This window comes from Physeter macrocephalus, chromosome 13 (genome assembly GCF_002837175.3).
Source record: "Physeter macrocephalus isolate SW-GA chromosome 13, ASM283717v5, whole genome shotgun sequence".
Taxonomy (NCBI): Eukaryota; Metazoa; Chordata; class Mammalia; order Artiodactyla; family Physeteridae; genus Physeter; species Physeter macrocephalus.
In genome coordinates this window covers 78,439,373-78,463,463 of record NC_041226.1, presented here as the reverse complement: position 1 = coordinate 78,463,463, position 24,091 = coordinate 78,439,373, and the positions used below count along the sequence as shown (strand labels likewise).

The 24,091-nt window shown below is 38.8% G+C and overlaps 1 protein-coding gene across 1 annotated transcript in view; it reads right to left on the bottom strand.

Annotated features, from left to right (window-relative positions):
• MYO16 (myosin XVI) overlaps positions 1 to 24,091 on the bottom strand; it is a 432,588-nt gene that overhangs the window by 7,340 nt on the left and 401,157 nt on the right. The window contains exon 34 of the mRNA XM_024123222.3: positions 12,315 to 12,400. Coding sequence (XP_023978990.2) covers positions 12,315 to 12,400 — 86 coding nt within the window. The remainder of the gene's footprint in view (positions 1 to 12,314; positions 12,401 to 24,091) is intronic.

The following is a 24,091-nucleotide window of genomic DNA, read 5'->3' as shown; positions in this document are numbered from 1 at the left end:
ATAGCTAAAAGGATAAAGAGATTTTACGCAATGATATACGTATACACTTAATTAACATTATAATGAAATAATTTAAGAAATGTTAAGAGTCAAGGATGACTTTTTATTATTTAAAAAGGGTCATATATATTATAATATGCAAGTGGGGGGAAAATGCTGATCTAAGTGGGTAGAATTCCCTGTGAGTAAAATTAGTCACTGCTTGACAAGACTATGGGTGTCCTTTAGAGTCTAAAACTGGTAAATTAGTAAATTAATCTCTGCCCAGCACAATGCATCCAATGCACTTATGTAGGGGGTCTGGATGGAGTCAGTGTATGAATGCCAAGATGCATGTTTGAGAACAGGGACAAATGTCATCACGGTGTGTTAGACTTGTGGTTTCACTTTTTTGTAAACTTGGGGGCCAATTGAGCACCACACCTCCCATCAATTCCTGGGAAGGGAAAGGAAGAGAGTGCCTTTGAGCAATGCCAGACGGACTGTGGATGAACTCTCAGGCTTGAGATGTAGGTCACATCTCACAGATTCAGATAAGACCCTTTCAAACACTGTAAAGCCCTGGGAACGTACTAAAAATGCTCTGCTGCTCTGCTGCTCTGAAATCACACAGGGTGTGAGGCGCCCCGGACTCATTAGTTACTCTGAATTCAGACCTGCCTACATGGGTCTGAATGGTTGGTGAGAGGGATCATTGAAGAGCGTGGGACAGTCACCCTAGACTTCGGGGTGGCCAATCGATGCCATGCCTCGAGCAATCAAATAGGCTTATCCTATTCTACCGTCTGAATGTGTGTCCTCCATATTCACATGCTGGGGTCCTACACCCAAAGTGATGGTATTTGGAATAAGGCTTTTGGGAGGTGATTGGGTCATGAGGGTGGAGCCCTCATGAATGGGATTCGTGCTCTTATAAAAGAGACCTCACAGAGCTCCCTCATCCCTTCTGCCCTGTAAGGACACAGCCAGAAGTCTGTGACCTGAAAAACAGACTTCACCCAACCACTCTGGCACCCTGATCTCAGACTTCCAGCCTCCAGAACTGTGAGAAATAGAATTATGTTGCTTATAAGCCACCCAGTCTGTGGCATTTTGTTACAGCAGCCAGAATGGACTAAGACATCTTATGCCCAGAATTATTATTTTTGGATGTCATGGGGAAAGATGGTACTATTCTATAACAGGTGTAAAACTCAGGCTTCTAGAAAAGGGCACACACTCTCTGTCAGCTTAAATGTCTTTGAAAATAAATTGTTTGGTGGAGGACCTAATAATACACTTGGAAATTATTCTGTGATTTTTATTTGAAAATTTGACACCTGGAAGAGAACTGGAAACTTCAGAGCTTAGGGTCCACTTGGATTAAGTATTTACTGGGAACTGGGATAATGTGACTCCTCCAACACCACTGGAAAGCAACACCTGAGGCACTGCACATAGGCCGCACTTAAGGGGTGGTCGGCATTTTAAATTGACACCCTCCTGTCAGTTTAGACCACCTAAAATGTGGCCTGGCTTGCATATATAGCCCCACTTTCTCCTTTCTGCCCTTATGGAAGGATCGAGCAAGGGAGAAGCTAAGCCATCCATGTTCAGTAAATAGGCATGCTTCTGATCAGCCCATGTCAAGCTCCCAGAACATGTGAACAGACACATAGATGATCACAGTCTGAAGTCAGTTCCCTATGGGCTAGGATCCTCATCCTGGAACAAAATCCCTTCCTTTCAGCAGATTTTTAACAAGAAGATTCCTTAATTGAAATTAATCCTTAGAAAATAGTGTTACTTAAGACACTGGTGATTATGACCTGGACAACTCAGGATGGGGTTAAAAATAATGTGTGTGTTTTTCCCCTGCTATTGAGAAAACTCTTGTTGATTTGGTATTTAAAAGACAGGAATCTAGACTCCATCCTCTTCACCACCCCCCAACTCCAGATTTGTAAACCGTTTTGTGTCTTCTAATGTCTAGGAGACAGCAATTAGACGTGAAGATAGAATTTGACTAAGTGACCTCTTGCAAGTTCTACATCCCTAAGTGGGATTTTTGTAATCTGTGCACTTACCTTCAGGGGTTAAAAACCACAAAATCTCTCACAACCCAGAGGGAAGCATAACATTATGTAAAGGCTTAATGAGGTTTATTACATATATATCTACTTGCTAATTTTTAATGGTTTTCTATTGAGTCATTAACAGAGTCCTATGACATGAACTAATTAAAAAATGAGATACAAATTTTCTTCACTTCCTGTGGCTATGCATTTCTATGAATAATATGAATAAATGTAAATTAATAATTTGCTGCTGATTTTTACCTTAAGTCTTTCCCTTCCAGGATAAAAATAGTCTTTGTTAAATAATTCATATGTAAAATCATGTTGCTGTTCATTTGTCACAGCATTGATTTTTCTATTGACTGTTCACCCAAAGGTGAAAAGAGGCATTTACTGACATTTATGGAAATTAAAAGAAGACAGCCTCTTGGCTGACTGAATAGTGAATATCAGTGTTTCAAATGCAAATTCCATTTCCACTCATGCTAACAACATGTTGGAGGAAAAGCATTAAAAAATGAAATTTGAAAATCAGTTTGTAAAACCAAAGTTTACCTAAATAGATCCCAACGACATGGCTTAAAATGAAATTTGATTCAAAAAGTCTCTGATTAAAGGGTTGTGTATCTCCATACTTTAGAAAAAAAAAATCAAGAAAATGATCTGAAAGCAAAACAGCATTTCTGGTTTAGGCAGAAGAGAGTTGATCCCTCTTAATTCAGAAACAGTCATTTAGACAGCAATCCAATTAAGTTCTTTCTTGCTATTTTGTCTCCTTTTTCGCCTACGCGTTAAAAAAGGGAAAATATCCCTTAAAAGGGACAGGTTCTATTGGAAACAAGAGTATATCTGGACAACAGGCAGTGAGGGAAGGAAGAGAGGATTTTAATTTTTTTACCTTATCTGTGCAAGTTGATTTCTTTAAAACACATTAACCACTGTCCTTTATTTTTATAATTAGTAATATTATATTGGAGCACATTTAATATAATTTAAATGGACATTTATTTGCATTTTGCAGCTGATTTTAAGTCCATAGCTAAGAATAAAAATGGACTCTGATGAGTGGATGCATGTTTCTTCCTACTGATGGAACGTTACAAAATAGAAATTCATGACTGTGCATCACACGACAATTAATTTGTGACATTTCAGGATATGGATTTTGTATGAGTTCTGGTCTCTTACCTCAATTCATTTAAAACCATGGCAGTACCAGTATTAGTGACTAGAAGATTGTAGCAAAAACTAATAACATATATTTAGAGTACATTTATAGTAATGATATATTACAGTAATGGGTTCAAATACAGAGAATCCATGGAAAAACATAAATCTATTATAACGGAAACATAGAAAGTAAGAGTATTACAATTCCTTTAAAAATATTTTTCTTGGGATTATATGGGAGGCTCACTGCAAATACCAGGAGGTAGTATTAAGGACAAATAATCTACTAGATTTTATCTCTCTAAAGAATAAGTCCGTTTATAAAATTTGCTTGTTCAAAAATCTGCGATGCTGCCGCCTTGCCCTAGCCTAAAGAGTCAAGTCCACACACCTCAGCATGTTACAGAAAACCTTGTATTTTCTGACCACACTAATTATTCCAGCTTCATCATCACTCACCCTCACATAGACTCTATATGTCAATTCAATCAGATGTACCCAGAACACACTCTGTAATTCTACTTATCTTCTCTGTAACAGTCCCAGTTTGTATGCCCAGATACAGAAAGCTCTATGGTTTCCAGAGCCCATTTCAAGCATCATCTTCATGATCTTGTTTCATATTCTTAAAGCATTTTCACAGGTTATTCTAGTAAAATCTCATAACCATGTGAAATAAGCACGTTAAGGATTCTTAGTCTCTTTTCATAGATGCTGAAATTCATCTTTAAAGCCCAAACTCACTTGGCTAGTCAGTGGTCGAGTCTGGATTCAAATCCAAGTACATTGAGTTTAGTCGACCTTCTTAATCACGTTGACTTCCAAGAAGTTTTTCTTGTCTGCTGATCAATGAGCACATGTGCTTTTAATGATTATGAGACAGAAAGTGTCATGATGGGGTCTATGGGACGTAGAGTCGCACAGTATGACCTGCTCCCTCGAGAGGCTTTCATTTGATTATGAGTAACAAGACATAAAAACATAAAGAGTTAGATGAATAAACATGCTTAAATAGGACGTCAGCGCGAAAACTTCATGAGGAAGCACAGTATTAACTGATTAATAAATTACAGACGCAATGACTGTTGCTGGAATACAGAGGAGACATGACTCATTTCAAGGCCAATACGGCCAAGAGATTTATGTTGGGCTGTGGGATTTGTTTTGGACTAAAATGATGAGTCGGACACACAAAGAAGAAAGGCAACTTGGGTCGAGTGGGATAAGGAATGGTGTCCACACTTTTGTTCACGTCTACATTGACAATGACCGAAAAACACAAGAGAGAGAAAACACCGTGCCATGTGGTGTACAACTTGAGAGTTAGCTTTGAACTAGTAATGCAGATGTGAATAAGTCAGAAAGGAGATAAGATATAGGTATGAAAGTGAGGAAGGCAAGGGTCACAGCCATGGCAGACAAGCACTCCACAGCCTCCAGAGGATGGAGGGTCCCAGTCCAAGGATACTTACCCCCACTGTCCCAATAGCCAGTATCTTCACTTGCATTGCTTTGTAGGGTACAGTTTACCTGTTAACTTATTCATTTCTCAAAATACTTATTTCCGGAAATAATCACAATCTGTGTTATGGTATTAAATATAATTGAATAAGAATGAGGAAAACCACTTCGTGAAACTGAATGCTAATAAAACTATTAGCCCAATCCAAATGGATTTTAAAAATCAACTATATTTAAGAAAGGGGCATAGTTTAGCAACTCCACTGACCGTGGAACTCACTGCATGGGGGACACATCTTCTCTGTCCTCAACCTTGAGTCTCCCTCCAAAGTTTAGTTACCAGTTAGAGTCACCCGCTTGAGAATGAGAGATAAGAGAGGCAATTCCTTCTAATCATTAAATGCACAAATAGGTCCTAAGAGTATTACACCATTTCTCCAGGATGCCCAGTTTATTATAGGGGTCTGACTGTCCCTGAGTAAAATAAAGTCTATTGATTTGGAGGGATTTCTGTGTGACCAGTTGTTAAGAATTACAAGCTTTGGTTTTACATATTTATGACTCGGTGGGAGCACTACTGATCATTATTTTGTATTAAAATGTCTGATAAGCAACATTCCAATAATCCTATCATCAGAAGGCATGATTTTTCCTACCTTAAAGAATAAAGATTGCTAAATAATAATGGAGGCTAAACGTAGTGAATTAAGGACTATAAATAATGCTCAGTAGCAACACATAAAACATTAGGCCAAATAAATGAGAAAGGGTACCAGTTTACATCATCCAAGATGCTGTAACAGGCAAACCACAAATACCAGTGGATTGACACACAGTTCACCCATTTTAGCCTTGTTCATGTTAAGGCTAAAATGGGTGTTTCTGATCAGTGGATGGATGACCTCCACGTTGTCACAAATGTACTCTGCATCTTCCAGGGTCTTGGAGTATTGCGTATCCAGCTTTTGGATGGGAAAGGGCATAAAGCACTCACAGTCCAAGGGAGGTTTGCATGGGCCAAGGCTGGAGGGAGCTCACATCAGTACGGCTCCTGCTCCATTGGCTGTATCTCAGTCACATGACCACTCCCAACCACAAGCATGCTGGGAAATGTAGTCTAGCTAGGCGCTTCCAAAGAAATGGATTTGGTGGGCACTGTGTCTGCCAGGGGTGGTGCCTAGGGGGTCAATGACTGTGTCTTTAAGACATAGTCATTGCAAATCATGGGGGTACAAATGCTAGTGAAAATAGAGAAAGGAAAAGAGATGTCAGGAAGCATTAGAAAGGAAAATAGACAAGATTCTGCCAAAGTAGGCAACATACAAGAGCAGATCTTTTTAATCAAGACTCCTTTCCCAAAACAGATATTAAAAATCACCTGCAAGTGTATACAATTAATTTAAATCCACTTGGGCTTCAAAATCTAGGCTTTTTATGTCATTGACTTCATGACACTTCTTCCCAATATCATAGTTCATCTGTTTTAGAACCTATTTCTGACTCTGTCAGAAATGACAGTTTCAAATAACAGTGTAATCATAGAAATCAGAGAAAAATCAGGTCTTGGAGGTCTACTAAGGTCAAAAAATAAATTCCTTTACCAAGGTTGGCTAGATTACATTTCAGCACCATAGAAAACTTTCTGTTCCTTTAGCCTAAATTTTTCTTTCAAAGTTGTCAGACCCCATTAATGTACAGAGCAGTACACTTAATAAGTCAGAAACTCTGGGGCCCAGGTTCCCAGGTATCAATCTTCCAGTTCTCTGTATCTGGAGCAGGAACAGAGCTATTTGTCTTATATTTTCCACTTACAGAAAAGGCAAACCTGGTTAACGGTTTTGAAGAAAGACAATGTAATACAGTCATAACTGGGATTTTACATTTAGCCTCTTGCTGTCGTTTATAACTTAAAAGTTCCCTTTTTCTAGAATTAACATTTATAGCTAATGGTAATTTCTACTGCTCTTCAGGGAAACATCTAGTTGTATTGCAGAATGGAGTTACTCCATTCCAGCCACGCTGGCCATCTTGCGATCCAGGCCGGCTCCTGTCCAGGGTCTTTGCTCCTTCCCCACCTGGAGTGCTCCCCTGACCTCAGCCTGCAGAGATATCACAAGACCTTCCTCCTTTTTAAAAACATAGTCACCAAGTATACTTCAACAAAACAAAAAACACATAGTCACAATTCTGCTTTCTCGTTCCTTTCATATTTCTTAAGATTGATTTTTCCTCATTGATAATAATCAGTGTCGTCACTGGAAAAACATTCTGCATTTGAATACATTTAGGATACACATATGGTGCAATTCTATGACGGAAAAAATACAAAATATAGGATTTGTTTGTGTTATTTTCCAAGTTTCTATATATCTATACAGGACATGTCCCTTTCCTGTTGAAAACGCTACCGTTTAACTCTTAACCATAAAATTAATTTACTGCCTTCATTTCTTGCCCATAATATGGAAGTCACGAGTGGTGCATACTGATTTCCCGAAACCTCAGCTGTGTGAAGAGCTTTCTATGATAGATGTCCTTCGGTTTGTAGCTTACAAGTGAAATACACATAATTCCTTCGGAAATGGTTCTCTAATTTCTATTCCCCATCATGTGTTTTAGAATTACCCCCTTAACATTAAAGGAAAAGTGTCTACATTTTGTTATTTTATCTAACACACTGTTTCTTTTCCATGCCACAATATAGTTCAAGCAGTCCACGTGACAAATAAAATGAATATAGAAAGAAGGCATTGGGTTTATTGAGTGCTCTGCAACTCTTCATTTCTTTGATATGTGACATTACAAAAAGGTTCCTTTGATGGTTCAGTAAAACAAACCACATAACAATTCGTTTCTTGATGAGGATCAACTGCATATTGATTCTGTTAGGGCTTTCATTGGCGGCTGTGTTGGAAGGGAGTAGATATTTATTAAGCTCTCAGGCACTGGATTGCCACTATTTTATCAGAAACCATCAATGATTTCTTACATTGAATATTTGAATATTACAGATATTAAGAATAACTTTCAGTGCTCTTTAAAAAAGCCAAAGAATATAACAAAAAGTTTGGCAAGAAATACAATAAATGCCCACAACGAAAATCGAAGATCGTAAACCACACAATATTACTGGGCAGAACAGATAGAAGAGAGGAATAAAATGGCAGGAAGTGAAATCTGGTAAAGTTAAAATGAGAATGTAAATACAAATTAACTATGCTCAAATAAAAAGTAATCTCATTTTTCAATGTCAAGTGTGGACCCCTAAACAGATGTGTAAATAGCAATTTCATGCCGAGGACAAGCACTGAGCACTTTATTTCATCCATCCTCTCTGCCGCCCTCCTGCCTTCATGCCCGCCCTCGTTTGCTTTGCTCAGGCTTTCGCTCTATTTATAATCCGTGGGCTCCCTGTGTCAGGTTACCTGGCCCCCTGAGTCAGCATTGCAGTCTCAGCACAAACACGAATAAGTCCCTCTAGGCTGGTGGGTGTATTCTCAGTATTTCATTCAGTGCTGAGTCTCTCCCCACTGACTTACCTCTAAGGGACTGCATCATGCCAAATGGTATAAGCTTAAAAAAAATGATTTCACATGTTACAAAATGGCAAGTAGATAAATGGCATGGTATTTTTATAAACACTGTCTAATTCAAACACCAACATGAAGTGGCTTCTTCAACCTCTGCGATTCCAGTTTTGAGAACTGGGAAATGCCACAAAGCCCCCCTTCAGGACTAGGATGTGGGATTCCACGATGTCACACCTTCACTGCTGGTTTACCTGTGCCCTGGGGTGCAGAAGGACATGAATAGTTCGCCTTGGTTCACAGCCTGGACCTACCCAGCCTTCTACACAAGGAGCATAAATGATCACAGCCACGTACTCGATCTGGCTAGCGTCTCAGCTTTTACTAGTTCCAAATATTGTAAGCAAAATGGATTTTTACTACTTTTACATAAAGTCCTTACATTTTACAAATTAATTTTAAAAATACGATGGAAGAGAACATAAACTACATTTTCTATACTCTGTACCTTGAGAAAAGAAGCTATTGATGGAGGTGCTACTCCTATTAGAAAATTGTTTACATCTACATTAAGAATAATGCACATTCTATGTAAAACTTGAAAGCCTTCACTGCTGGTTTACCTGTGCCCTGGGGTGCAGAAGGACATGAATAGTTCGCCTTGGTTCACAGCCTGGACCTACCCAGCCTTCTACACAAGGAGCATAAATGATCACAGCCACGTACTCGATCTGGCTAGCGTCTCAGCTTTTACTAGTTCCAAATATTGTAAGCAAAATGGATTTTTACTACTTTTACATAAAGTCCTTACATTTTACAAATTAATTTTAAAAATACGATGGAAGAGAACATAAACTACATTTTCTATACTCTGTACCTTGAGAAAAGAAGCTATTGATGGAGGTGCTACTCCTATTAGAAAATTGTTTACATCTACATTAAGAATAATGCACATTCTATGTAAAACTTGAAAGATGAATGGATAAAGAAGATGTGGTACATGTATACAATGGAATACTACTCAACCATGAAAAAGAATGAAATAATGCCATTTGCAGCAGCACGGATGCAACTAGAGATGCTCATACTAAGCGAAATAAGTCAGAAAGAGAAAGACAATACCATATGATATCACTTATATGTGGAATCTAAACTATGGCACAAATGAACCTATCTACAAAACAGAAACAGACTCACAGACATAGAAAACAGACTTACCGTGGTCAGTGGGGAGGAGGGGAAGGAGAGGGATGGACTGGAAGTTTGGGGTTAGTAGATACAAACTATTACATTTAGAATGAATAAACCACAAGGTCCTACTGTATAGCACAGGAAACTATATTCAATATCCTGTGATAAACCATAACGGAAAAGAATATAAAAAAGAAATGTATATATATATGTATAGCTCAGTCACTTTGCTGTACAGCAGAAATTAGCATAACATTGTAAGTCGACTATACTTCAATTAAAAAAATAGAGAATAAAAAATAAAATTAAAAAAACCCTTTGATATAAAGTAAATTTTATAGATAATAACAATAAAATCAGGTTAGTGTGTCAGTCAAATTCTTTTTTGCAAGCAACAGAAACTAACTCTAACAGGTAGAAGATTTATTGGAAAGCAAAATAATTGGATGTGAAGTTAAGGACAGGTTTGGCACGTGGGCTGCACCCAAGGTGAACGCGGTGACCGGCCATCACAGACACAGGCTAACATCTTTGGCCACTGGAGGGAGCCACTGTGGCCAGATGACACCCCCATGGCGACATCTATCCTCGTCCCTTCCATCGTATGTCTCTCAACCCATAACCCATGGTGGATAGACAGAGTCCAGCTCACATGCATTTATCCAGCTCTCAAAGAAGGGAGGAAGGTGAACTCTCTCTCCCTATATTATCATGGTGGTAGGCCAGAAACTTAAATATGTGGCCAGCAGCTAAAAACACAAACCACAAATGTCCACTACAGTTACTTAAGATTTTCACCTTGACCAAAACTTCTTCAAATTTTATGTAAAAGTTGGATGACTCCTCCATTGCTTTTAATGTCATGGTAAGCTCACTCTCAGAAACAAGACATAGGCTCTTGACATCCATTCAAACTGTGGACACTGCATTTTCCCTATGACCTCTGGCAAATTACTAAATCTATTTCTTGTTTTCTTTATCTACAGTAACACCCAGACATTTTATCTTCCTTAAAGGGATTTCATTAAAATCACTGATGACGCGAATTAAAATATAGACCTCCTCAAATAGGAATTCAATTTTTAGTCAACATTTCATTTTATTGCTACATGCCCAATCAGTTCAGGGCTGATTTTATAGAATTCTTATTTAATAGCATTACTAGAAAATTTAGAATGCAATATGCCTGTATGTGTCCATATGTCCTCTGTAAATGTCATACAAGAAGCATTTATGCTGAGAGACGTGTGGCCATTCAAGGCATAGTTCCACATAACTGTTATAGGTCCCCCACACTGACACATGTGTCCTGCCGGGAGAATGCCCACACCAGCCATGGAAGAAAATGAGCCTGGTTTTCCATCTCCTTGAAAAAATGCACTGTGAGATAACTGGAGATGGTTTGCATTTGAAAACAAGCCCTCATTGAAAACTGGGAATGGAGAATTATTGCTGGTGATCTTTCCCATCTCTCTTTGCATCTCAGCCAAATCCATGAACGATCAGAGGGAAAGTTCCAGAGATGCCTATTTTATGCACCTTCTTTCAAAATTAACCCTTTTCTCTACGAACCACACTGTAGTGGGAGCCCTGGGAAGGATGTAGCTATCACTGTGCTCTAACGTATAGGAGCCAACCCTATAATAAAAATCAAGCCAATGTTCTTTACAAGCAGGTTCCCCCGTGAATTATCATAGACAAAGCAGCTGTAATGCTTACAAGGTAAAGTAAATGCATCTCTAAGGAACAGAGGGGAGATTAGGACAATCTATTATTGCAAGCGATCGGCATTTTTTTTCTATTTCAATGCCTATATATCAGCGTAAGTGATTTCAGCATATTGTCTACTGTAAGATTTATTTTTAAGATTAAATTATTGATTTTTCCCACTAACTCATCAGTGTTATTTAGAAAATCTCAGCTGATAATATAACCGTGCCTATATAATGTCAAATGTTCAGATGAAAACAGATCCTTGGCTGGATAATTGGTTTCATGACAACATCTGAATAGTTGACTGAGTTTTTAAACGATTTTAATGTAGATATTTGACAAAGCAAAAGTTGTGCTGTAACTTCATAAAAAATAATCTTGCTGCTAAAGCAATAATCTTTAATATATTGATAATAAAATCTTTGATACATTGTCGGTTGTGTACCACCTTCAAAGCAAAGTCATATTTTTTGAAGATACTTAGTGAAAATAGTATGTTAAAATTCAACATAAAAAGGACACTAAACTATTGCTATAAATCCTTTATTCTTTCTACAAACACTAGAGTTTATTTTAAAGTGATAATCCTCTTTATTTTGGCAAAATTTTTGAGGCCAAACACATTATGCATACACGTGAAATTACTGAAGCACATCAAAACAGTTTTGTGAACTGCAATCTCATTTTGATTTTGCAGTGTTCTGATCAAATGATAGTTTATAAATGAATTTGGATTACATGGAATTTGAGGTGGAAACTGAGAGATAATGGCCATGAAACCACAGGGGCTTCAAGCATTTTATTTCCATGTTGTCCTCACTTACAGCCTTCCTATTTGAGCTGAGGTCAAATGCAGGAAATACTAATACCATTCAGCAGATGCAATATACCCTTCACCTGACAGTGACTTTAAAATGCCACTACATAAATTATGTCATAACAGTTCATATGAAACCATCTATTAATTTTTATTTATTTTCGATGTTCTTCTTTTTTTGAAACCAGCAGAGAATAGAGAGCAGTCAGCTGAGACAAAGGGAAAGAGAATGCTGAGGTGAAGAAACTTACAGCAGAGTTGAAAATAACTGTTCCCTAGTCCAGTAAGAACAAACACTCTTGTTCACACCTTCATGAATCTCTTGTAGGCATTTAACTTCAGTTACCATAGCAAAGGTAAGCATTGAGGGGTCATTACCTGAGTGGTGTGACTCTCTCTATGTCTCTGAAAGGAGGAAGTCCCACTCCCAGACAACCTGGAGAATCCATCGTCTTCAGGTAAACCTATGGAGGTCAACACAAAATAGCCATTAAGTTGTGTGTTCTTTCCCCAAATAAAGTAAGTCGTGTACTTACTGAACAAATTAAAATGGTGACATTTCATGGATTGAAATGAAGGTCAGTAAACACTCATTAAAAAATAAATTTCCCAAGGCAGCCTGGTAATGCCAGGTATTGCTGGACTTCCATCTAATCAAAGAGGAAATGTACTGGCAAAAAAAGATGAAATGATAATGAAGAAATATGTCATAATAGCACAAACGTGTGCAAAGAAGTACTGGAGCGGAGAAGGAAAACTTTTCTAGAGGCTGAAAATAGTCTGATGAAACACTGATGGTGGAAAGAGAAGCCTGTGGGCAATGGAGGGTAAATGGGTCCCTGAGGTTGTAGTCTGTTTCCCACTTGTGGGGTAGAAGGGTGGCTGAGAAGGGATGGAAGACAGATAAGACACCATCAAGTCTACGTGTCAGATGAATTCTATTGACTATCGTTCATTCTACACCCAAAGGAAAGGAGGAGATTGGGTGAAATTCCATGCGGAAAAGGTCAGGGTAGCTGCCTGATCACAACAGACCAATACATAACCAACCCTATAGGCTCAGTGGCGGGTCTGAGGCAACTTATATCTCCCATGATACAGAAGTGCTTTCGAGGCTCCAAAAGCTTATAGTAATTATCCCTCGTGACCCAAGCAGGGTTCTTCATCGGCAGCCTGGCTGACGTCTTGGGCTGTATAATTCTCTGTTGGCGGTCTGTCCTGTGCATAGGCACAGTGTTCATCAGCATCACCCCCTTAGCTGTGGCAACCAAAACTGTCCCCGGACATTGTCAAATATCCCCTGGGAGGCAAAATCATCCCTGGCTGAGAAGCGCTGTGAGAGAGGGATCAATCAGGTGACTTACTGATAAAAATGAATGGATGAAAAAGTAACTATCCAATGAAAGTTCAACCTAGACAACTTTCGATTCTGAAGTGACTGCTCCTCTCATCTGAAATCATAATTAACCAGTATGGTATAACTGATTAAACATGTACAAGATTCCTGATTTAAACATCATTAGACAATCACTCATATTTTTCCAGTTAGAGGGTTAGTTCTGCAGAGAAGTCCACAACATCCTGTTAACACATAAGAAGACTTCCCAGTTGATCTTCTTGATATATATAGAAATACCTTGGCATGGAAGGGTTGGTTCATTGAGACTGGGCAGGAGAGGGCCAGTATCTGGGAAGTGATAGACATACGGATGGGTGGTCATGGGGGGACTGGGTCTTGGTCAAAAGCAATAGCAATGTCTAAAGTTGCCCAGGGGAATACTGTATCGAGACCCGGGTAGCAGGTGTGGGGAAGGCTCCAATCAAGCAGTGAGTGTTAGAGTGATCGGAATCAATACAGAGGAAGGGTGGGTGGAAATCCAAGATCACACACAGGTTGGCGTTCCAGGCAACTAGATAAGCAGATAGTCACAATAAAATGTATGTCCAGGTAGCAGGCCAAAGCTAAGAGTTTGGGATTCGTGTGAGAGGGGGATGAAGGGCCCATTGACAAGCAAGACAAATGTCTGCTGCTAGAGAATCCGGTTCACTGGACGTCTTATAGAGACTAGGAACCTGGGGAAGGAGAAGAGTGCTGTGATCCGTTTTTAAAAACTAAATGATCAATTAGAAGATTGCTCGCTGAATCAGAACAGAAACTCAGCTTAGTGAGGATCCAAACTCAGAGCCAAGTCATTAGCATGAACTGCTTTAAGCAGTGTCAACTAAATAAAGTTAGGAAATATCTAGGTCACCCTCTGAATAAGGCACTGGGAAATGCACCAAGACTCAAGAAAAGGTCTGCCTCCGAGGAGCTCAAATCTTCACGGTAATGCTTCTTAAGCAGAATACACAACAGAATGACTGAAGGGTTCCACAGGGCACAGGTGGCGTTGAGATGGATCTAGAGAAAGCAGGGATTCGCTCTGGTTGAGGGATTAGAGGAAGAGTGATGGTGGAGATGCCAAAGGCTGTGGACCTTCCAGGATGGGGAGGAGTTTGAAAGGTGAGCAAGGCCAAGGGAATGGAAGAGCTGCAGCAGCATCACATGAACACGAGACGTCTCCACGTCCTGGGGGTGGCCTGTAAGATGGCCGAAGTAGGGGACCTGGAGGGTGTAGTCCAGAAATTAAAGGCGTCACCTAACACTTCACAGAATCTGGCGATATTTGAAGGCAATGGGTAGCACTGTAGATTTCTGGGAAGGGCTGTGGCATCAGGGTACCTAAGTGGTGGGTGCAAAGGCATCTCTTACCTGTCGACTAAAGAAGGGTCAGGACAGATAGAGTCAGTGTCGGGGGTGGGGCTGGAAGGCTGGGTGGTGACAGAGAGAGAGTGACAAGAGAAGAAAGGGGCACTGGAGAAATTCTGGGAATGTCATTTCCTCCTGGTCATGCAGGAGGTGAGGGGGCTCCAGGGGAAGATGACTCTGGGGTAGCACTGACCCTGGAGGTCATAGCAGGGAGGTGAGAAAGCCCGGTTATGGCGAATACGGCATGGGAGTGTGAAGCCGGAGGAGCAAAGGAATAGCCGGAAGCACCGAAGGTGCAAAGGAGATTAGAAAAGGCAGGGTTTCTTTTTTTGGCCAACAAAACCTTTTATTTTGTTGCCATATTAGAAGCAGTACTTTTTAAAGGCAAATGATCTAAAAATGACACCAAAGACACACGCCATGAAGGAAAAGAAAACGTATCAATACTTCTATTCGAACCTTAAAAATATACTTTAAAAATATCAAAAAGTAAAATGCAAATTAAAAAAGAACAACATAGAACATTTAAATACACCAAATAAAAGGCTCTATTATTCTTAAAACATCCTGCAAGTCAAAATAAAGGACCTACTCTCATATTTTAAAACATGGGCAAAGACTCTGTACAGAAAATTAGAGAGACTATAAATGACCACTAAATAATAAACAAATTTTCATTAAGTATTCAAAGAAGTGCACATAAAACTACAATAATTAGCCCATCTTATCTATCAAGACAACAAATATCTCAAGACTCTTTATTACAGAAATTTCATGTACATATAAAAGCAAAGAGAATATGGAGTGAAACTCCATGGACCCATCACCAAGCTTCAGGATTTTCAGTATTTCAATCTTGTTTCATCTACTTCTCATTATCTTTTTAAAAAATTACAGAAATTATATTATTTCACCTGCAAATTCTTGAACATGTGTCCCTCATGTAGCTAAGGGACATTGTTACACAAAGGCATCAGAAGAACCCCAAAGCCTTGGGGTAGAGAATCCCACTGTGCTTTCCCACAGGGTTGAAGACCCCTGATTGGTGCTGGGGGCACATTCAAGGTTCATCTGAAGCCCCTTATTTGTTGACTTCCATGGGAAGTGGGGTCTCCATCACAGAATGATTTCTCACGCATACTTATAAACCTGCTCTAGTTTTCTCAGGGCACAGCCCTTTCCCAGACCAGACTCTGGGGCAATAATTCCCAGCAAACACAGTTCTATGCCCCTCCTTCCATGTACTCTTTCTGTGGCAGCAACAGTATGCTTCCCTTCCCTTGAACTCTACCCACATACCCCGACTTCCATTCATGCCAGAGGCTCCAAATCATAATGTCTGAACACCAGTGTAGACCATCAAAATGACCTGCGTGTCTGACTATACACACGTGGGTACTTGGGTCTATGTGTAAACAAGTCATAAGGCATTGATTCTAGTATTATAGCCTGTGTGGCCTTGGAGGAATTAATTCACTGCCTTATACCTCATCTATGTCATGCACATAATTCTTGTTTTTATTGGATAAATCCTCAGGGATCTTCTAGCTCTAAAATATCTAAGTCTTTTATGATATCTGTGTATAGGTAATATTTATTGAGCACTGATTTTAGCTAGCATCATCGTATTGATACTAAATCCTCATAACAATCCCACAGGGCAGGTCCTTTGATTGTCCCCATTTTTAAGCTGAGAAAACTGAGAATTGGAGAGGTTGAGTCATTTTCTCAGGGTCATGGAGTGAGTGTGCATCAGCCCTGGATCTGAGCCCAGGCAGAGACGAGCCATGCAACACCACTAGGAAATGGCAGAGTCAGCAGTTCCATCCGCCATTTTCAACCCGACCTCTCAACTACAATGGAGGAAACCGAATTAAATGAAGTCCAAATTAGAAATTATTCAATATGACTTCAAACTATCTTTAATGAAAAGGCAGAGTGGAGCAGGGCTTTCTGAATGCCTGAGGAGCCTGCTTTCTTGACAAACCTACCTTCTACTGCTCAAAAGAGATACCTGCACCACATTCTAGATTGTCAAGTGAAGGCTAGCTTCCTCTGGCAGTTTGGCTCTGAATCAGAAAGCAGTATGAATTCCAAAGAATCTATACAGTTCCTATGAACAAGATGAGGTTGTAAAACCTATTATTTGAATACATTTCATGGATTCTAACCAAAGGCTCCTTCGCTAGGGGTCTGGATCTTTCTTGAGCGTGAGTGAAAAAAGCCATTCTCCAAAGTTCCCAGAGTCGATGTGGTTTGGTGCTTCCATAGCACTAGGTTCAATGTGGCCTTGGAGTCTATGTAAAGAATGCAGAGCTTCTGGTCTTGTAAATGGCCTCACCCAGTACTTTATCACCATAGATTATCCTTACAATGCACCGAGGATAAACACAGCACAAATAAAGAAAGACAATCTTCAGAGAATGGTAACTGTAGAATCAAATGTAATGACTGTATTCTTTAATTGTCATTTTTTCTGATGCCCAGCGATAAAATGTGTAGTCATCCAGCAGCAAGAAAGAAAATCATGCTGAACATAAAATGGCCTAGATAGAATTTGTCATATCTTTATTTCCCCACTAAACATCTTTAGATTCACAATATTTTGTTTGATATGACTACAACGTTCTAGCACTAAAAACTGTTCTCTAATCGAATGATAAATAACCACAAGTCCAGGGAATAATTAAATATACAAAAAAAATCTAAGTCTGTGTTCGCACCAGTAAAAGGATGGCAATTAAAGTAAGTGATAGCTATAATTACCCACACATAACTATATTTCAGCAAATGAACAAACAGATAATTATTTCTGGGAAGCAGAGGTAGCATGCAGATACTGGCATTCCAGAGAAATCGTTTCCTTGAAAATAACACTGTTTCTGATTCAATGAAAACTTCAAGTTATTTTAAACATTTCTTCCCATCTCGTGCCTTTATTTAGGAAGCATATTGACTATACGCTGTGAATTGTGAACCAGTACGACTAAACGATTTGAGTTATAATGACCGTGTACATATCATGTGCTTTACATACATAACATCTGATCAGTTTTTATCATACCGACCAGGAGAGGTTTTCTGACTCTGGCCCCGGCGTAGGACTTACTGGTTCTTAGGAAATATGCAACATTGTTCCAATCAGTAAATGCAGTTACTGAGTGCCTGCCTGAGTATCCAGAGCATTGTGCCGGATATTTTAATAGTCATGGGAAGGTTTCAGGAACCCAGAAGCTCATGGTGTCCACACAGGTAAATCAAAATAAACATGTCATGTTGCTTTGAAAGACTGAAATCCCAACTGAAATAATTTTCCTTTTGTGCACATAACTCGAGATTTTCAAGTGATCTTCAATGAACAACAACGCAGAACTAGCTTTATTTAAAAATCTGGTCTCTATAAGCATTTAAGGGATAACGTATAAATCTCTGTTTCAGGGTTTGAACATACACTATCAGTTACATACTGAAGTTTTGAAGCCTGATATTCCTAAATATTTAATTTTATCTGATTAATTTCAGGCAACATATTCCACAAAAATTTCCATTTGGTCTAGAGGGTTTTTTGGTTTCTTCCATTGGTTTGGGAGCTTATTTTGCTTTTTAGAGTAAGACTCAGAGTTTTTTGTATTAAGTTTTCTAGGACCATTTACCAAGCCATAGCTTTTGGCTTTTGACTCAAAACACAGACAAATTAAATATTTCGGTAAAAGGGAGTGCCTATTTTCTCTTTCCTTGTGGTAGAATAAGCATCACCCAAGGTGAGCTAGGGAGAATAGCAGGGAAGGTTCCCAGAGTCAATGTGGATTGGTGCTACCATAGCACTAGGTTCAGTGTGGCCTTGGAGTCTATGTTTAATAAAAATGAAAGGATATGTGGTTACCTTTTAAAATGTTTGTGCATTCAGTTTTGATCATCCAATATATTTTAACTTCCCTTTTTGTTTAGCAGCTATCCTTAAATACTCCAAAGTCGAAAATAAAAAATGAATTAATTACCTTCTTACTAGATATATGCGACTTCTGTGAAATATTCTCTTATCACACACTTGTTGACTATTGCTATCACTCAAATTCCATTTTTATTATTTTAGGAATATTTAATTTCAGTATAAGGGTATACAATGTTTTTGTTATCCTTTATGTAAAGGGTTATCCTCAGAGATTTCAGAAAGCAATGGTTTTAAAAGAAAGGTTATATCTCTGTATTTCCATCTAAACACACACACACATAAATCTGAACATGACACATTAACATGGAAAGTTTTACAAAATGTCTATTTTAATCAAGTTGGAGTAATCCATCATAAACACTCAGTTTAATTTTAAGGATAGAAAATCGGGAGATAATTCTAATATCCAACAAGTAGGGCTGGGTTATTTTAAACCATGTTAGTCCTATCTGATGAGAGGCTCTGCATCATGTACAGTTAATGGCCAACTGTATACAATGCAGATCTACATTTGTTGACCTAGAGATAAACCACATGAGATTTCTAACTCAAGCTTTATAAAAACAAAACCAAACATCTTATATAAACACACACATATACTTGTATGAAAAAAAATTGAATTCTACGCAGTGGAATAGTAGACATGTTTTGGGTATTTCTGGGTAATACAAGGAATGGTAGGTTTTACTCATTGTTCATTCTCTCCTGTATTTTCCAAATTGTCCCATAAAACATGCACAGCTTTTATAACCTGCATAAAATTAAAAGGCCAGATGAATAGTAATATGTTGTTGAAGAAGAGAGGAGAAAACTTAGGAAAGACCCATGCTCTGGGAACCTGGGAACCGGTACGTCTGTCTCTTCTTGGTAACTGCAGTTCCTTTCCCTAGAACTCTTTACCGCAGGTATAAAAATCCTTCTGTATCTTCCCAGGGTCATTTCCTCCCATCGTACCAAAAAGCCTCTGTCTTACGAGCCAAATACTTCCAATCAATCATTACATGGAATCCTTGCTTAATATGGGGGGGAGGGGTAGCATTCAGAAACACTTTGGGGCTTTTTCTCTGTGTGAGTGTGATGAACACGATCCTTTTCCTGCGTGCCAACAGAACACTCCCGCATTACCCTGGGGTCCTTGACGCTAAGCTTGAACAAGCCCTGCCCTAATCAACTACCCACCCCCTGACTCCTTCCAAGTAAAGCGTGACTTGTGATGAGAATCGCCTGGCTAGATTTTCCCCAAGACCCATTCGCCCCCCACTGCTGGGCAGGTCAGCAATGAACATCCTTGGGTGAGCAATGTGCTCAGATGAAAAACTACATCCCGCGACCTTACTCGGACCTGGAGGGAAGCCAGAGATAGGACGGTGAAGCCAGAATCTCTTGACGGCCATGGAGTACCACCATCCTGGCCACCTAACAGCCATTCTGAAATACCCTCCCTCCCTCTTTCGCTCCCATTTTTTTTTTTTAAGCGAGGAACTGTAACTACCACACACGTCAAGAAATAGAACATTGTCCGTTACCCAGAAACTCCCAACGTTCTCTCTCAAATCAGTATTGGCTCTTTCTCCTCCCAATGAAATCCCTGCCCTAACATTCCTGGTGATCCTTTCACAAAGCTCCTCATCCTGGTCAGTCAGTTCTGAAATTCTATAGGGTCTGTAGTAGGATCACGTGGTGGTTTTAATGTGCATTTCTCTAATTACGAATAAAGTTGGACTTCATTAAAAATGTGGACATGCCTTTTCATTTGTCCTTTCTGTTTTTCTGTTCAGTAGTTTTTGTTTGTTTTTAAGTAAACTCTGAATATGGCCCTTTGTTAGTTAAATGTGTTGAAAATATTTTATCCCATTACATATATATATACATATATATGTGTGTGTGTGTATATATATATATATTTTTTTTTTTTCTTTACGGTTAGCACTTTTTTGTATCCTGTTTAATTTGTTTAAGAAGTCCTTTCTTTTCTCATCTCTGAGGTTAAAAAATTATTATTCTATATTTTCTTCTACAAAGTTTATTTTACATTTGACGTTTAGATCTAAAACCTACCAGGGATTGTGTGTGTATAGCGTAAGGTAGGGGTCAAGTTTCATTTTTGTTCCTCACATGGACAGCAATTGATTATTCTTCCTCCAATGCCAGTTCTGTCATAAATTAAGTGGCTATTTATGCAAGCTGGGAGAGGTTTCTGTTTTAATTTTTTTTCTTCTCCTTCTTCATTCTTATTCTCTGGAAGAGTTTGTATAACAGTGGAATTATTTCATCCTTAGAATTTTGAGACAACTTACCAGAAAAATCATTTGGGCCTAGAGTTTTCCTTGTAGGAAAGTATTCATTTACAAACTCAATAATTTAACATTTGCATTACTATTTAGCTATCCTATTTCTTTTCTCTATTTTGGGTTAGCTGTAATTTTTTTTGAGAAAAGTATTCATCTAAATTCACAAATTTATTTTGGCATAAAGCTGTTTATAATATAATCATTATCATTTTTTTAATTTCTGGAAGATCTGTGGTGGGTCACCTTTTTCATCCCAGAATTGACTATTTGTGCCCACTTTATTTCGCTATCAACCTTGAAAGAGAATTCTCAATTTTATTAATGTTTCAAAGATTTTTTTTCAAAGAATTAACATTTGACTTTTTTGCTTATTTTCTGTTTCAGTAACTTAGGTTCTTATCTTCCTTGAATCTATTGATTACTCAGCAATGTAATTTTTAACTTCCAAACAGAACTGTTGTTGTTTTTAATATGTGCGTGCTATATCTTTCCTTTTCTATCCCTTCACATTTAAATTTTCAGCATCCTCATGTATTACATGTTTTCAGAAACTTTAAGCTTTAAAATACTGTATTAATTGATTTTTAATGTGAACTTACACTAAATAAGAGTCTTTTAAAGTTTAGTGGAATTCAATTAGTTTAATTATTTTCATGTATGCTTTTTTGTCTACCATCTGAGACTTTTCTATTTGTTGTACCTTGCAGATATTCCTATTTTACCCCTTTTGCTATCTTTTAGGTTGATTGACTTTTTATTATTCTATTTTACTCTATTAGTTTGGAAATTATACACCTCTCTACTGTTCTTTCAGTGGTTACCTTTGAAATTATAACCTGTTAATGTGATTTATCAGTGTATAAGAGTAAATTTTATTTTTACCCCCTCCTAACTTTACTTAGTTTTTTATTGTTCATTTTTCCTTCTTTTACCTGAGCATTCTGGGTCTGCCCATGTTTAATTCTTTCAGTTTTTGTTTTGTTTTGTTTTTATAAGATATCCTTAACTCCCCTTCATTCTTACAGAAGTATTTTACTGTTTGTAAAATTCTAGATTGGCAGTTACTTTATTTGAGCATGTTAAATATTGTATTTCATTGTTTTTGGACTTCCACTGCTTCTTTAAAGGTAATTTGTCTTTTTGTTCCTTTTTAACCTCTGGCTGCTTTTAAAATTCATGCTTGGTTACCAATGTCTCACTATGATATGCCTAGGAGTATTTTTCTTTGTATTTATTCTACTCAGGCTTTTTTTTTTTAAAACAAAAGTGACATTTACAGAAAGAAAGATTCACCTTTATCCTATGTACCTGCCTATAAATTTATAGGAACACACTCATTCCTATTTGTCAATACCACCACATGCCCCTCTGTGGTCTGCTGTGGTCTGAATGTTTGTGTCCCCGTAAAACTCATATGTTGAAGCCCTACCCCCGAGTGTGGTGGTGTTAGGAGGTGGAGCCCTTGGGAGGTGATTAGGTCATGTGGGTGGAGCCTCCATGAATGGGATTAGTGCCCTTATAACAGGGACCCCGGAGAGCTAGCTCCTTCCTTCCACCATGTGAGGGCAAGCAGGAAGCTGGCAATCTGCAAACTGCAAGAGGGCTGTCATCGGTGCCGGCATCCTGACCTTGGACTCCAGACTCCAGAACTGTAGCCAACACATCACTGCTCTTTACAGGCCATCCTGCCTGTGACATTTTGTTACACAGCCCAGCCCTGGCCACTGCACCCAGCTCTGGTAACCACTCATCTCTTACTGTCCCTGTAGTTTGCCTTTTCCCAAATGTCATATAAATGCAATCATACTTAGAGTCTTTTGATTCTTTTTTTACTCAGTGCAATGCATTTGTGGTGCATGCATTTTGTCGTGTGTGATAATGGTTCATCCTTTTTTATTGCAGAGTTGATCCATGCATTGGTCAGCCTGTGAAATGCTCCTGATGCGCCCACCCGGAGGCACTCACACCTCATGTAACCCCTTCCCACGATTCGACTGGACATATGGCCTGAATCCAACAAGCCGGATGTGGCCGGAGTGCTGGCTGTCCCCTCCAAGAGCAGCCGTGCAGTGGGCATGGCTTCCATCCTGGGTGCTCTTCCTTGCTTTCCCATGTGAGGCCCCCCTTGTGGAGATGTTCCTGTGAATGATGTTGAAATCAGACCATCTTTCCAACCAGACTCAAGATGACTACAGTTTTGACTGATAGCTGATCGCTTCCTCGCGAGGGACCCTGTACCAAAGGCACTCAGCTCAGCCACACCCAGATTCCTGACCCACAGAAACTACAAAACAACAGCCTCTAAGTTCTGGAGGGCAATTTTTACACAGCAATTAATAACGCATACAGTCCAGTCACCAACTGAAGGACAATTCATTTATTTCCACTTTTAGGTGATTATGAATAAAGGTAGTATGCACATTTGCATACAGGTGTTTATATGGACAATGTTTTCATTTCTCTTGGGTAAACACCCAGGAGAGGGGCTGCTGGGTCATATGGAAAGTGTATGTTTATAAGAAACTGCCAACTTAAACCTGTTTCTTAGTGCTTTCATCAGTGTTGGAGAATTCTCTCCCATTTCTCACCAGATCTTTTCTCTTGCCCACAGACTCTCTCTCCTTTCCCCAGAATTCCAAAAACGCTTCTCAGCATATCCTTCAGGTCTCTAAACTATTTTACTGGAATATAGGTTCTAAACCATTTTCTGGAATTTCCATTCTCCTCTTCTGCTTCTTTGTGTTTCATTCTTGATATTTTCTGATTTATCTTCCACTTCCCTAGGATTTTTTTTAATGGCTGTGTCTAATTAACTTTAACCTCATCCTCTATTGTACTTAATTTTATGACTGCATTTTTCAGTTTCAGAATTTCCAGTTGACACGTTTTCATGGTTTCTGATTTCTGCTGAGATTCTCATTCTTTTATCTCCTTAGGCCTAGTAAACATACTTATTTTAAAGTATATGGTTTTGAACTCCAATCTTTTGAGCCCCCATGGATAATACACTGCAATGGATTGCTATTTCTCCTTGTAATTTTCATCTGCTTTTGTGTCTTTGTGTGCCTGGTTCTTTTTTTTAATTTTATTTTTTATTTTTAATTTTTATTTATTTATTTATTTTTTTGTGGTACGTGGGCCTCTCACTGCTGTGGCCTCTCCC